The sequence below is a fragment of the Hippopotamus amphibius genome, chromosome 4 (genome assembly GCF_030028045.1).
Source record: "Hippopotamus amphibius kiboko isolate mHipAmp2 chromosome 4, mHipAmp2.hap2, whole genome shotgun sequence".
NCBI classification, from domain to species: domain Eukaryota; kingdom Metazoa; phylum Chordata; class Mammalia; order Artiodactyla; family Hippopotamidae; genus Hippopotamus; species Hippopotamus amphibius.
Window position 1 is genome coordinate 24,322,054 of NC_080189.1, and position 13,831 is coordinate 24,335,884.

Below are 13,831 nucleotides of genomic sequence, written 5' to 3' on the forward strand. Positions count from 1 at the left end.
CACCAGCACCAACAATGCTCAGCTTATTTGATTGTAACATGCTGAAAGGAAATTTGTTGTTTTAATTTTTATTGGAGGCAGGAAGAAACCAACAAACACCAGGCATCCTCTCAGCTCAGATGTCTTTTCTAACCTTATCTAGCCAGGATTTACCACTCAGCCCAACTGGGCATGCACAAGGGGAGGGCAGTCATGTTCTTTCTCCCTGCACCACTATATTACCCACCGTGTGAACTATTGGGAAGCAGGTCCCCTAGCCTTGATTTGCAGACCAGGTGGCTCAAACATCAGGTCAACCTAAATGGCTTTCCTGTGTCTCGAAACAGGGCTCTGTATCTCTCTATACACTCCCTAAAGGCAGGTACCACGTCCATCTGTCTTGTTCTCTCTAATACACCCAGCATCTAGTGCAGTGTCTGGCATCTAGCAGGAGCTTGATAAATGCTTACTGAATGTTGTGGTGGTATTTCCCAAGTCAGCATTCCCCATTTGTCCAGAGGTTGGCCAAGGCTCCTGTCCTATCCCTGATAGACACAGACACTGTGTCTTCCAGGTGGGTTTCATTAGGTCCTGGGTAGGAAGAGTCAATCAATTAGGACTGCCAGTGATGGGTGGTCACCATCTTCCTTGCCAGAAGCCCCGTCAACCAAAGTTTGCATGGCCAGGATGAGCCTTCATAGCTTTCCATTAACACAGGGAATGGGGCAGGAAGACTCGTGTTCTTGCTTGAGGTAAATGGGGCAACACAAAAATATCTATCAGTTGGTCGCCATCATTCTCAGGACTTCTTTCACTTTGGGTTTGTAGCAGCCCTGTCTCTGTTTCCCCCTATCCCTTTGTAAGAGGATGCTGGATTTCTCCCCAGGGCCTTTCCTCTGGATGGGCTTTCTTGGCTTTGCTTGTCTGCTTTGGGGTTTCAGTGGAGCAAACAGAACATTTTTTTTCCACTTATTTCCCCAAGGAGTGAGCTATTGCACCTAATTAGTCCTTCTCCGGTCTAGGCACCCCCCCACCTCCACCCCCAGGCCGCACAGCACAACTTACAACAATTAGGGACTCACTTGGAGGTTTATTGGTGGACGTGCAGAAGCACCTTGTTATAAACACCATCTTACCTCTCCCATGGTCATTTGGGCCACAGTAGGAAAACAGGATGATAGAAGGCTGTAGCAAGCACACTGAATGAAGCCAGGGAAGATGACCCTGTTTGGGCTAGGTGTTAGGGTCCCAAAAAGTTCTCTCCTAGGGAACTGGCTACAGGAGCCTACAGGAAGTATTCATCTGGATTCTCTTGTTCCCAGAGGCTGTGGCTCAAGGTGGCTCTCATGGGTATATTCGAATTGACCGGGGATGCCACTGGCGAGGGTGTCTTGTCGTAGCAGTTGAAATTGCCTATTTCAATGGCAGTGTCGGTGTTTCTGGAGTAGCCCAGGAATATCAGGGTCATTGAAAGCAATAGAAGAAAAAGAGAGCATTGTTAAGAATCTAATTTTAAAACTATTTTTTAATTATGTTTTTTCCAGCATGAGTGCCTTGAACCTGGATCTCAATACAGAAATGACAGGCAGCGACAACACGTATCTATGGCATGAGGTATCTATGGGCAACTAGAGCAGAGAAAGCCAAGCGAGAGGGAGGCTGGAGCGAAGGTCTCTCTGCTGAAGTGGAACAGATACCCCTCCAAATCTTAAGGCTCGCTTTTATGTATTGAGAACGTAATGTGTTATGACTCAAAGGCAAGACCTTAATCTGCTGGGATCTGCCTGATGTTCACTATAGCCTGCCAGGTGTCAGCATAAGTGCAGAGAAAACCTCAAGACAGTTCTGCAGAACAATAACAACTTTAAAAATATCACAACCACTTACATGTCTAGAAAAACACACAGTGTGGCTAAAACGTTTAAAAATTTTTACTTCAAGGGAGGTACATGCTTATTTTAAATGAAAGAAAATTTATAAAAAAGCACCCAAAAAAAAAGAAAAATCACTCATACTAACGATTCAGAGATAAGTGAAGTGAGTTTTTTTCCTTTCAGTGAAAATAATTTTAGAGCTAATTAACTAGACACTGGCAATTTGGCCAAATAATCTAAAAATATCTTTGCCACAAAACACCTAGAAATGAGGGATAAAATAAAATCAACATAATTTAAAATGCATTGTCTTTTTTCTAAGGTACACCTTTTATTTATTTGTTTGTTTGTTTGTTTGTTTATGGCCATGTGGCATGTGGGATCGTAGTTCCCCAACCAGGGATCAAACCCACACCCCCTGCAGTGGTAGCACAGAGTCGTAGCCATGGGGCCACCAGGCAGGCCCCGAAAATGCACTGTTAAACTTGCAAAAAGTAAAGTCAAAGTCCCAGGGGCCAAAAGTTAAAGATCAGTGAAGTGTGAGCTAAAGTGGGGCCGCCTGATGGACTGACCAGTCTTGCTGACCCAGGCCTTGGGTTTTCATGGCCGTGTGATACAGGAGATGAAGTCTTGGGCCCAAGCTGGGTGGGGAGTTAACTGAGATATTTGTGTAAGTCCAGAACTTACAAAGCCACTTCTCGGCAAAAGCGGACACCAGAAAGAAATCCATCCAGTGGCACAGTCTCACCCTTATCAATCTGGATTCTGGGTCAAAACAGAAGTATCTTCTGAAAATTCTTATCTTTGGGTCTATCCCACTCCTGGGTTTGAGGTCTGAAATGATACATGGTCCAAGAACTTCCAAGCTGAGAAATGAATATAAAAATTTTCTCCTGAGCCAGTAATATCTCTGAGGCGCCCAAAGGAAGCAAACTTAAAATGGTTCTTTGGGGTCAACTCCTGCCTCTCCAATTTAGGTCAACATGAGTCCCACAGATAAAGGCCTGTTTGAGAAAAGCTCAGATAAAATACTGCAGCTACAGACAGCTCCAAGGCCCACAGGATATGAATATTTGTATGGGAGGAAGCAGAGAGAAGCAACAGGGCCTCTGATGTACCTATAAACAGGGGTGCTCCTACATCTCCCACAGCTTCTCAGGGGAAAGTGCAGCCAGCCAATTTGGAAAGAAGGAAACTGGAAGTAAGTACAAGGAGTCCATGGTACAGCCTGAAGAGACTGAGGAAGTAGGTGCCTTCAGAACTCTCAGAACCAGCAGAACACTCTTCCTTGCAGGACTCGGCCTCAAGCAAGTAAAAATCACTGGAAATAGAATCCAAATTGAGTAGGACGGGAACAATAAAAGCAAAGGAAAGAGAACGGTCCACTAAAGATAGGAGAGGAACACAGGCAGGGAATCCTAAAAAGCACAAGGCCATAAACACTTCACAAAAATGACACAAGAGGGAGCTCTGGAGCCCAAACTGGAAAGCTATCTTGACTAGCCCCTCACTCCCAAAGTTTCAGAAAAACTGTTTCACATAAAAATAGGCATCAGAAAAGGGTCATAATCCAAGGCCACATAAAATTACATAAGGTAGAAAGAGGCTGTGAAGCATCATAAATCCTTACAGACAATTAATGCACACTAAAAAGATGTGCCTGCAAAACAAAGGAAAACTGCAACCAAGCATTTCGAAATGAGCTAAAAGAAACTAAGACAATGACAGAACATATGAAAGAACAACGTAAGTCAGAATTTAAAAAGATTTATAAATGCAGTGATAAAACTGAGAAAAGAATTAGACATTTTTAGAAATGTCTAATTTAGGGAAACAAAAATTACTTCCAAAACGAAGCCTAAAACCAGAAAGAACACAAAAACAAACAAAACAGATAATGCCTTAAGAGAAATAAAAATACTGGAAAGTACACATAAAGGTGCACCATGAGCTGGGAGAACTGACTCGCGTGACCACCACTGGGACCCTGCCCCAGAGCAAGGCTATGAAAGCACTGAGGGAGAGGATGTGTGGAGAGTTCTTTGTATAAAGCTGCTGCCTCATTCCCCTCCAGCTGAAGGAGAGAGGCTTCCTGGGACCACCCAGAGACCTTGAGCAGTGGCCCCTGGGGTCTGGGAGACCCAACAGGTGGGGGCACAACTCCTGCCCAGGAAAATGAAGGGTGGGAGAAATGGGAGAGCAGGTTTCATTGATGATGTAGTGAGGAGGAGTTGCTTCTGTGTCCAGGAGGAACGATCCTGCTACCAGTAGCCGGTCAAAGTCTGAAAGGACATTTCCTGAGGACCAGATATCAGCTGTACTGGGGAGAGAGAGAGCAAGCCTGGAGCCAGTGTAAACCCTACTGGTGAGGGCCCCTTTAAAGATGAGGAGACTCTGCAGCTAGTGCCCATGTGGCATGGATGCCCATAGAGAGAGGGCCTATGAGGGGGCTTACATTGGGGTGAGCGGGTGTCAAGTAGGGGACTTGACAAGTTTCTTGACAAGAACCCAAGAAAGCTCCTAAGAGAAAAAGTCGGCTTTAAATTCAGGAAACAGGGACTTCCCTGGTGGCACAGTGGTTAAGAATCCGCCTGCCAGTGCAGGGGACACAGGTTCCAGCCCTGGTCCAGGAAGATCCCACATGCCATGGAGCAACTAAGCCTGTGTGCCACAACTACTGAAACTGAGTGCCACAACTACTGAAGCCTGAGCACCTAGGGCCCATGCTCTGCAACAAGAGAAGCCATCGCCCTGAGAAGACCACACACCACAACCAAGAGCAGCTTCTGCTCGCCACAACTAGAAAAAGCTCGTGCGCAGCAACAAAGACCCAATGCAACCAAAAATGTATTAATTAATTAATTAGGAAACAGAAGGAGAGGAGTGACAACCCAATCCCTGCAATGATGGGCTGTCTTTATATGAGGGCACGCTGACTAAAGGAGGGTGATGTGATCACTTCAGAGTTTTGATAATTTTCAGTCACTGGATGTTTTAATTTCAGAATTGATGCTGCTTTTGCAGTTTAAAGGGACAAAAGAACACTTTTATATTCTAAGAGGGAGCCCAGATATGTGTACGGGGACTGCCCAGAGACCAGCTTTTATCCAGGGGCAAGAGGACGACTTTTCCTGCTGAAAAAAATTATGAAAGGAAGAAAAAAAAATTGCATTTTGATGATACCCTACAAGTTGTACTTGTTGAACATATTGATTGAACAATCTTGCTTTGGCTTTCTATCACTTGTTACATAAAGAATCCAGCACAATGACTTAGTAGATTAGTGAAACTTTGGAGCCAGCAGTAGGCTCCCATGTGGGTAAATGTGTATTCTGTCCATTTTACAGAATAGACAAGTGAGGCAAAGAGGCCTTGGGATTGTCTCATCCAAGAGACCCTTGCGAGTTGGGATTGGAGATAGTCAATATACAACTCCATGAGCCTGCTTTATTACCCTTCTTATTCATCCCTCACTCCTTTTACTGAACACCTTCCATATGAAAACACTGGGTTTTACCTAGGGAATGTTCAGATCAATCACCCACAGACCCTGTTTCCAAGAACAGGTTTATAATAAAATTAAGGGGAAAGTCACATGCAAAAGTCTAAAGTGAAAAGAAGGAACTGCGATGGGTAGGCAGAGGGCATCACTGACCACCCTCCCTCCTACCCCCCACAAGCCCATGGCTCTCTGCTGCGGGAAGGGATGCTGGAGCTGCCTGGATGGAGGACTCACCTGTCTGCTGTGAGCTGGGACCTTCCTGAGAGATTCGAGAAATGGTCACTGGTCTGCTCAGCTGCCAACAGCACAGAGCTTTTGCTGGACTGGCAGGATGATGGGAGGCTGCTTTCAGACTGAATGGAAAAATTTACAGTCAGATGACCAGGTCTTCTCTCTGATAGCTTTTGGCCTCCTTGGGCCAGAACCTCGAAGGAACTCACTTGTGTCTTCCAGTCTAGTCCTAGGAACCTGTTCCTTAAACATTAAGCCCTAGAATCATCAGACCAAATACGAGGCCCCTAGCAAGAATACCTCCTCTCCCTGATGGGCTGCTGTGCCTATTCTGCCCAGAGCACAAGGTCTGAACCTTATGAACCAGAGCGGCAGAGCTGACTTTCGAAGTCAGTAATAGAGTACTTAATCTACCACTTAAATAAGACGAGGAAAGTGTTCAGATCCTAAAATCTGAAGGTTTAAGGCAATCCAACCTAATAACCTTTTCCTCTCTGTCCTTCTACCCTAAGCAGGTACTGGGAAAGTTTTCTGTGTGTCAAAAGGAAAAAAAAAATCCTTAAATAAACTAAAAGGGAAAAGTAAATCCTTAGGGGAAATATTTGCAAAAACTTGTGATTAAAGGCTTAAAATTCCTGACATATAAAAAGCTCTGTTTTACAAATCAGTTTAGAAAAATGCAAAGCTGCCAATGGAAAGATGGCCAAAGAACACAAGAGACAAAGCAAAAAAAACAGTCAGTGTTCAAATTCATTGTAAATCAGAGATGTCACTTTTTTTTAACCTATCATACTAGAAAATTAAAATTTATACTTTTCAGTTGTGATAAGGACACAGTGACACGGTTACTCACATTACTGGAGAGCGTATAATTTGGTATGAACTTTCTGGAAATAACCTGGCAATATGTACCAAGAGTCTTAAAAATGTTTGTACCCTTTGAATTCTGCTTCTAAAAATCTATTCTGAGAAAACAATCAGAAATGTGGACAACACATAAATGCTTGTTGTAGCATCAGTTACAATAATGAAAAGTCAGAAACAACTCTGAATGTTAAACAACTCTGAATGAGACAACTCTGAATGAATGATATTAGGGGAATGGTGAAGTAAATTTTAACTCATTCATACAACTGAATAGCATGAAATTATCACAATGATGTGTATAAAGGACTTTTAAAAGATATGGGAAAAAGCTTATGATATAATCTAAATTGAAAAAAAGCAACATTCAGAAATGTATACACATTCAATGTCCTCAAATATATAAATTAAAAATTAAGATAAAAGATTAGAAGGAAATATGCCAAAATGTTCTAAATGATTGCCTGGGGCTGGAGAGAAGTGGGGGGGATTTTTTTATCATTTTCTGATTTTCTTCAGTGAGCATTATTCCTTTATAACGCTGCAAAATAAACAACAGCAAAAAACAGCAAACAATTTTTAAGTGAGTGAAGTACTCTATAGCTCTTTTTTAAGAAAAAATTAATTTACTGTTTATGTCTGTAGACCTCAATTTGGTGTGTGCGTATCATTGACCCTTGAAAAAGAAGTCTGCTGATCCCCAGAATGCTAGACTGTAATATCCATGAATTCTCAGGAAGTGATATGTCTCCATTTCCCAGCTGACTCTCTAAGGATCTTGAGGGGATCTTGGTGAAACTTACTGTTTCGGTGGAGCCGCAGGGCACCTTGGGCACCAGGCAGTGAGAGAATTGGATTCTCCGGTCTTTCGTGGTGATGGACAGACCTCTCTGCAGGATTTTCACCAGTCGGATCCAGAATTGAAACACAGCCTCTGGGTGTTTTTCGTGGAGCCTCAGGTAGTAGATCTTTTCAGTCACTGTCCTAACCCTCAGGATGCGTTGGAGTCGGTCACAGATTCGTAGCTCCACGTACTTCAGGGGGAGAATCCTGGACACAGTCAGGAAATTCCCATGGCAGAGGCACCAGTGATTTTAATCAACCATGCTCATGCCTCCTTAGAGGCTTGGGTCACCCTCACTAGGCTCCCACCCCTGCCTGGGGGACTGCCAAAGGAGAAAGCTTGTGGTCGGAGAGTGAGAATAATCACCGAGACCAGCTCTTCTCTGATTTCCAGGGCCTTAGTTATTAAAGAATCTGCTTTAATACCAGTAACAATGGCTGATAGTCGATGTATATATCTCATTTAATCCTCACAACAACCCTTTGATGATAGAAAGGTAAGTAGTGTTAATTGCATTTTACAGAATTTGAAACTGTGGCTCAGAGAAGCTAAGTGATTTGCCCAAGTTTAAATCTTCTTAAGCAGGAACTGGAACTAAGGTTTTCTTACTCTGTTTCCAGGTTTCCTCCCCTCTAGATCCTGATTGTGCTGAAAGAGTAAGAAAAAGGACAGAGGTTCTCCTATACATCCAGTTTTTTTTTTTCAATCTCGACATCTCATAATCCTATTTGACTTTCACATGGCCCACCTTTCATTTTGAAAACTTCCAAGTCTATATTGACAAAACAAAAATAAGCAAAAGGAAGCCAAGATTGTCAAAAGCTAGACCAAGACAAGGACCGAAGCTCTGCCACAGCACCAAGCACAGCACTTCGTACATAAAGATACTAAGGAAAAATTTGTTAAATGAATGAATGAAGTCTGCATAGTTTATAAGCTAAAGAACATTGTCCTTTCTTCTCATCTAAAGTCCAGCTGCAAAACAATGCAGTCATTCATCCCACCCCTTCCGGCCCCCTCCCTCAAGTCTTTACCTGCTGAGGGTGATGACTGGGGCACTACCAGGTGTACTCCAGGTGGAAAACTGACCCTGGGGCCAGGTGACATTGGCCATCAGGAGGACGTTGGGGAGTGGCAAGGAGGGCACCGAGGAGGTCACCCCGAGGATCACAGTGGTAGACCCTTCACAGACATCCATCCAGTTCCCGGGCTTAGTGACCTAGAAATCAGCCCAGGCATGAGTGGAAGGTTACAGGTGCTAGAAAATGGCGCTTCAACTTAGCGACAGGCTTGGAGCACCTGTGCTTCCCGCGGGTGTGCGGCACACTGGGCTGGGCCATGACCTGAATCTATCCTTCCTGTGGGTCTCCCCAAAGAGGCTTAAGTTCATTGGCAACAGGAATGCTGTGCTGCCCTTCTTCATGTCCTTTGCATTACTAACTTTAAAAGGATGCACCAGCATATTACTCAGCTGTAAAAAGGAATGAAACTGGGACATCTGTAGAGACATGGATGGACCTAGAGACTGTCATACAGAGTGAAGTGAGTCAGAAAGAGAAAAACAAATATCGTATATTAACACATATATGCGGAATAGAGAAAAATGGTACAGATCAACCGGTTTGCAAGGCAGAAATAGAGACACAGATGTAGAGAACAAACATATGGACACCAAGTGGGGAAAGCGGGGCAGGTTGTGGGGGGAATGAATTGGGATACTGGGATACCAAATTGTACACTCTAAATATATGCAGTTTATTGTATGTTAACTGTATCTCAATAAATGTTCTTAAAAAAAAAAAAGGATGCACCGATAAGAAAAAACTGAGTGGCATTTTATTCCTCCATCCTTGGGTGGAAGAAGCCAGCACAGGTTTGAAATGGTCTGGAAAGGAGATTGTGGGAAGAAAGTTCCAGCAGGGAAGGAGTGTGAGGAAAGAGGCTGTTGAATAGGGAAGACCCAGTAGCCCAACGTGAGGGAGGTTTGGGGACCTTCCCCCAAGATGATGGAGGGCCTGGCTTGTTGCTGGGTCTTGAGTGTGATAAGGACCTGTTCTCTTGCAGCACCCACGGCTATGGCAGGACAGGGAGATGGATGCCTGGCACTGGGGCACAGTGTCTCAGGGCAGGCAGAGAAGCACCAGGACTGTAGCCTCTAGGGAACCACAGGGACTAGGCTAAGGAACATCGGAGGGGTGATCCCTATGTTCCCAGGACCAGAGGGCTTTCTCTCAATGTCCTAGGCTTTGTAAGACCATCAGGAACATTCACAGCCCGCGGTGGAACTGGGGAGCAGAGGAAAACACCAGGACTGACTGAAATGTAAGTTCCTACAAGCCTGAGTCCATGGTGCCTCAGGAAAAGGGAATTTTGATGTCGGGGTTGGAGCGGGGGAAGTAACATTTCTTGGAGCCCGTGCTGTGGAATGAAATTCACATGTGCGGGGGATGTTTCTTGGTGGTGAGGATAGTGATGGTGATGTTGAGGACAGGGGAGGGAGGGAGGGAGCAGCTTAACTACGTGGGTTGGATCAGGTCAAGGCAGCTTTTAGCTCTGCCGCGGGCCGGCTTCGGCAGGCAGGCTTTCCGCCTCCCAGGCACTATCTGAGTCTCCTGCTGCCTGAGTCACCTAGTGTCCATCCAGGGAATCTAAACCGTTTTAATATTAAGCCGAAGAGACCATAGTAGGAGAACAAAACTGCTGCCATAACCTTGCACCCGAACAGACGTGGCTAGAATTTGGTATCCCGAGTCTGGACTTCCCACAGAACTGCCCCTTCTCCTCTGAGTGTGTGCTGCATGGGCACAGCCCCTGCCTCCCCATGCTGCCAGCTGATCGCCCAGCTCTGCAGCTCCTGGGGCCGCGCAAGGACCAGGGAGGACCCGGAGCCATGAGCCAGCTCGCCGAAATCTGGGAACCTCATCAGAGAGTAGCTCACTGCTCCATGAAGGGGGCTCCACATGAAGCCCGACACCCACCTCCAATTGTTCCCACCCTCTCTCCTGTGACTCCTCACCACTTCTCAGCTCCACCAAATGGATTCCTGACTGCAGACCCTCCCGTGTGTTCGAGCGTCCGGCCTTCACCCAGGAACTTGAAGTTGCTCTGTCTGGGAGGTCCTCCCCCTGCTCTTCCACTTACCAAAGTCTCAGCAAGACCTCAAAGAATGGCTTAAGACCCCATCTTTTGGGAAGCCTTCCACATCTGCCCAGGTTAGGGGAGTGCTCTTGCTCATGCTTTAGGGCTCAGCTGGTCCAAATCATCTGACACAGAGCTTTCTTAACAGCTGTCATTTCATAACATGTCCTTGAAACCTACAAATTCACAAGCTTCTTGTTGGGAACACTATGTGATCTCTCTTTGTGTCTCCTGCCCCTCACACAGCTTGCTGACTAACTGGTTAGGCCATGCCTGCAACGGAGCATAGGTGGTCACCAGCCAGACCACTGGAAGGAGGGAGGTAGCACCTTGGTAAGATGTCACATGGATTGAAATGACTGCCCCACACTCCTGGTGGCTCCATGCTTCCCAGGCCACAAACACTCACTTTCACAGGTCATATTACTACTCTTCTGGGAGATGGTATAATCTGGGCAAGGCTCATTTATCCAGGGACCCTGCTGTCATGCAAGGGTATTTGTATAACAATATCCCAGAAAGAGGAAGGATGGGTTTCAGAGCAGGGATTCTGACAGCTGCCCAGCCAGCATGGACTAGCAGCCCTGGGAGGGTACCTACGGACCCTGCCCAGAGAGTGGGCTCTGCTGTCTCCTTCTGCAGGTATAATTCTATTTCCTGAAAGCATCTGACTGCAGGGAGCCCCGAGACTCTGTAGGCACAAACTGCGGTGAACTTGGGATCCAGACCCTCTTGTTTCTCTGGCTCTACTGGCTTCTTCCTCCTCCCCAGAGCTTTCAAAGGCAGCAGCATTTTTGGACCAACCCCCTGGGAACAGGTTTTGGAAAGGGAAGGAGAGCTGTCCCTGAGCTGCACAAAGGTACCTGGATAAAGTTGCTTTCAAACACCACTGAGTCGGAGAACAGGTTGAATTCTGGAGAATGAACCAGTTGACAAAGGAGGCCATCTTCCACCCCAAGTTCCACTCCAGGGCCTGGTTCCTTGACCTCAGGTGGGAGGCCCTTAATTTTACTCATTGGTTCTTGGGAAGGGTGGGCTGGGGAACATCTCTGGGGCTCCACGCAGACCCAGCCCAACTCCAAGGTGTTGGTGTGACCAGTACTCCCCCCACCGCCACAGCTCCACCTCCCCTCCTGACTTGCGGGCTGTCCCCCAGGCTGGGGAGGGCCTGTCGGCTCACAATGGCAGGAATGACATCAAGGAATGTGATGGGTAACAACAGGAAAGGAAAAAAAAAAAAGAAGAGGCAAGGAAGGATTGGGGGCGAGCAGGGCATTTTTCTCCCCTTTCCTACTCACTACAAACTAGCAGTAATGTTAGCCTACTCCATTTTTCACTCAATCTCCCCACACACATGAGGAAAACAACTCTCCCAACGTTATGGCCAGACTGCAGGCTGCCGGAGCAGCCAGGGAGGCTCTCAGGAAACCCACAGCCTTCAATCCTCCCACTCATGGCAAAACCTTTCACGAAAATTTTCTCTGTAAGTGTGACCTGTTTGCCTAATGTCAGGCCCTCACTGGGTCAGGACTGGGGTCTGCAGTCCAGCCCAACCTTCCCTCTCCCATTTCACCGGATAACTTTTTTTTTTTTTTTTTAAACCCCAGGCTATTCACAAAACAAAGAGGCTTATTTATTTGGAAACTGTGAGCAAATGAGGAAGTGTTTTACAGTGTATGCTGGAGCATCACAGAAAAGATCATGAGAACCAACTGTTAAATTTTCAGGAATTTTAACAAGCCAGTTGTTAGACACAGCCATTATTAAAAAGTTAGTAATGTAAACTTACAATTAAATAAGTTATATAAAAAACAAGGTAATAAATGCCCAAACTCATCACGTCTTAATTATTTTACTATATTTTATGTGTCTATTCCCTTGAGGTTATTTGCATCCATCATATCTATGTGGTAGAAATGATATATAATGCTGTGCTACCACTGCCTCTCTCTTCTCAGCGTGTACAGAAAATCCATGACGGTCACTTTCTTGAGACCAGCCATGCTGGGAGTTATTTACACCATGGAAATCAGTCAGTGCTACAAATTTGGCCCTGATTTATTGTTGTTTGTCAAAAGTGATAGAGAAAATGCCAGTGATGCCGATTAGCTATGTTGTGGGCACAAGAAAAAAAATCTGAGGAAATGATCTTCCAGTATTTGAAAGGTAAATTAGCAAGGAAGTTGCTTGTCATTTTTAACAGATGAAGTTCCAACATGCAACTTTGTCATTTCACGTTCCGCTTATTCATTCACATAAGTGGAAAAATCAGCCAACATTCATGTCAGAACTACATTGGCTGGTCAGGTACATAGGTTGGCTAGGAATACAAAAGTTTGACAAAAATCCATGAAAGCTTTCTATGAGAATCACTTGTCTATCTGAAAATTACAATATAGAGTACTGTATAGTCCATTGTTAGCTGTAAATTGTGTGTTATACATAAATTTTAGTAAGTAAAATTTTATAAAGTAAAATTTATTAAGAAAAATATATATGTTTATATGTAATATATATATACATATATATATATATTTTTTTTTCCCCTTGGAAAGCTGGTTGTTAAACATTTTCTAGCACACCATTGTGGTGGCGCCAACTCCTCCCCTCTCACTACAATCTCCTCTTCCTGGTACCAGGACAAGAAACTTTCACTTAAAGACTTCTTCAGGTTGCATGAGGTTGAGGTGGGATGAGCCATTAGTTATCCCTCTCAGACTTTGGCTGTACAGCTACTGGGTCTCTCATTTTGGAGTTTATTCAAGGAACAAGCCAAGCGGTTAAGTCAGTTCTCTAGTCTTGTGAACTCTCAAGACACACACTGCTGCAGTCCACCCATGACTGGGGTTAAATCCTCTGGTGCTTCTCTTATCCTCAGGAGGGAAACCTGTGTCTCATTGTTTTCCTAAAGCTGTTAACATCAGAAGTATGAGCTTACATCTCATTAGCTCATTTCTGAAGACTTGCTCATTAGAAAACTTCTTTTTTTATTGATGTAAAGTCAATAAGACCAGGAATTTAAACATTCCAACACACTTTAAGGTTATTACTTTTGCTCTCTATTCTTGACATTTTTTCTACTTTCCTTGTATTAAAAAAAAAAAGGAAATTTCTCTTACAATGTTTGTAGCATAAAGCAAAAATTTGAATGACATAGAAAGCAACAGCACGACCACATGTGCTAGAGTACCTTACTTACTTGTGCAGTAAGTTCTAGTGTTAAATAAATAGAAGAATATTCACTGCAATGTTGTTTATAGTAACAAAAGACTGGAGAGAACTTAAATGTCCATCAACAGGGTACCAGTTAAATTATAACAACCCTAACCTTAACCATAATCCAACCCATATGATGTAATGTTTTGCAGCCAAAGAAAGAATAAGGTAGCCTTATTTATT

At 44.5% G+C, this 13,831-nt stretch overlaps 1 protein-coding gene across 1 annotated transcript; it reads right to left on the reverse strand.

Annotated features, from left to right (window-relative positions):
• Nucleotides 1–1,264: 1,264 nt before the first annotated feature.
• On the reverse strand, nucleotides 1,265–11,448 carry GARIN1A (golgi associated RAB2 interactor 1A). Its single transcript, XM_057733570.1, has 5 exons — nucleotides 11,296–11,448; nucleotides 8,329–8,513; nucleotides 7,254–7,500; nucleotides 5,590–5,708; nucleotides 1,265–1,418 (listed from the first exon to the last, which is right to left on the reverse strand). The coding sequence occupies exons 1-5, from the start codon at nucleotides 11,446–11,448 to the stop codon at nucleotides 1,265–1,267; spliced, it is 858 nt and encodes a 285-aa protein (XP_057589553.1).
• Nucleotides 11,449–13,831: the final 2,383 nt, after the last annotated feature.

Coding starts and splice junctions, on each gene's coding strand:
- GARIN1A (XM_057733570.1), bottom strand. CDS start 11,448: ATGAGTAAAATTAAGGGCCTCCCACCTGAGGTCAAGGAACCAGGCCCT. Junction 8,514..11,295: donor TTGAAAGCAACTTTATCCAG/GTACCTTTGTGC, acceptor GCTGATTTCTAG/GTCACTAAGCCCGGGAACTG. Junction 1,419..5,589: donor TCCCAGCTCACAGCAGACAG/GTGAGTCCTCCA, acceptor GGGCTACTCCAG/AAACACCGACACTGCCATTG.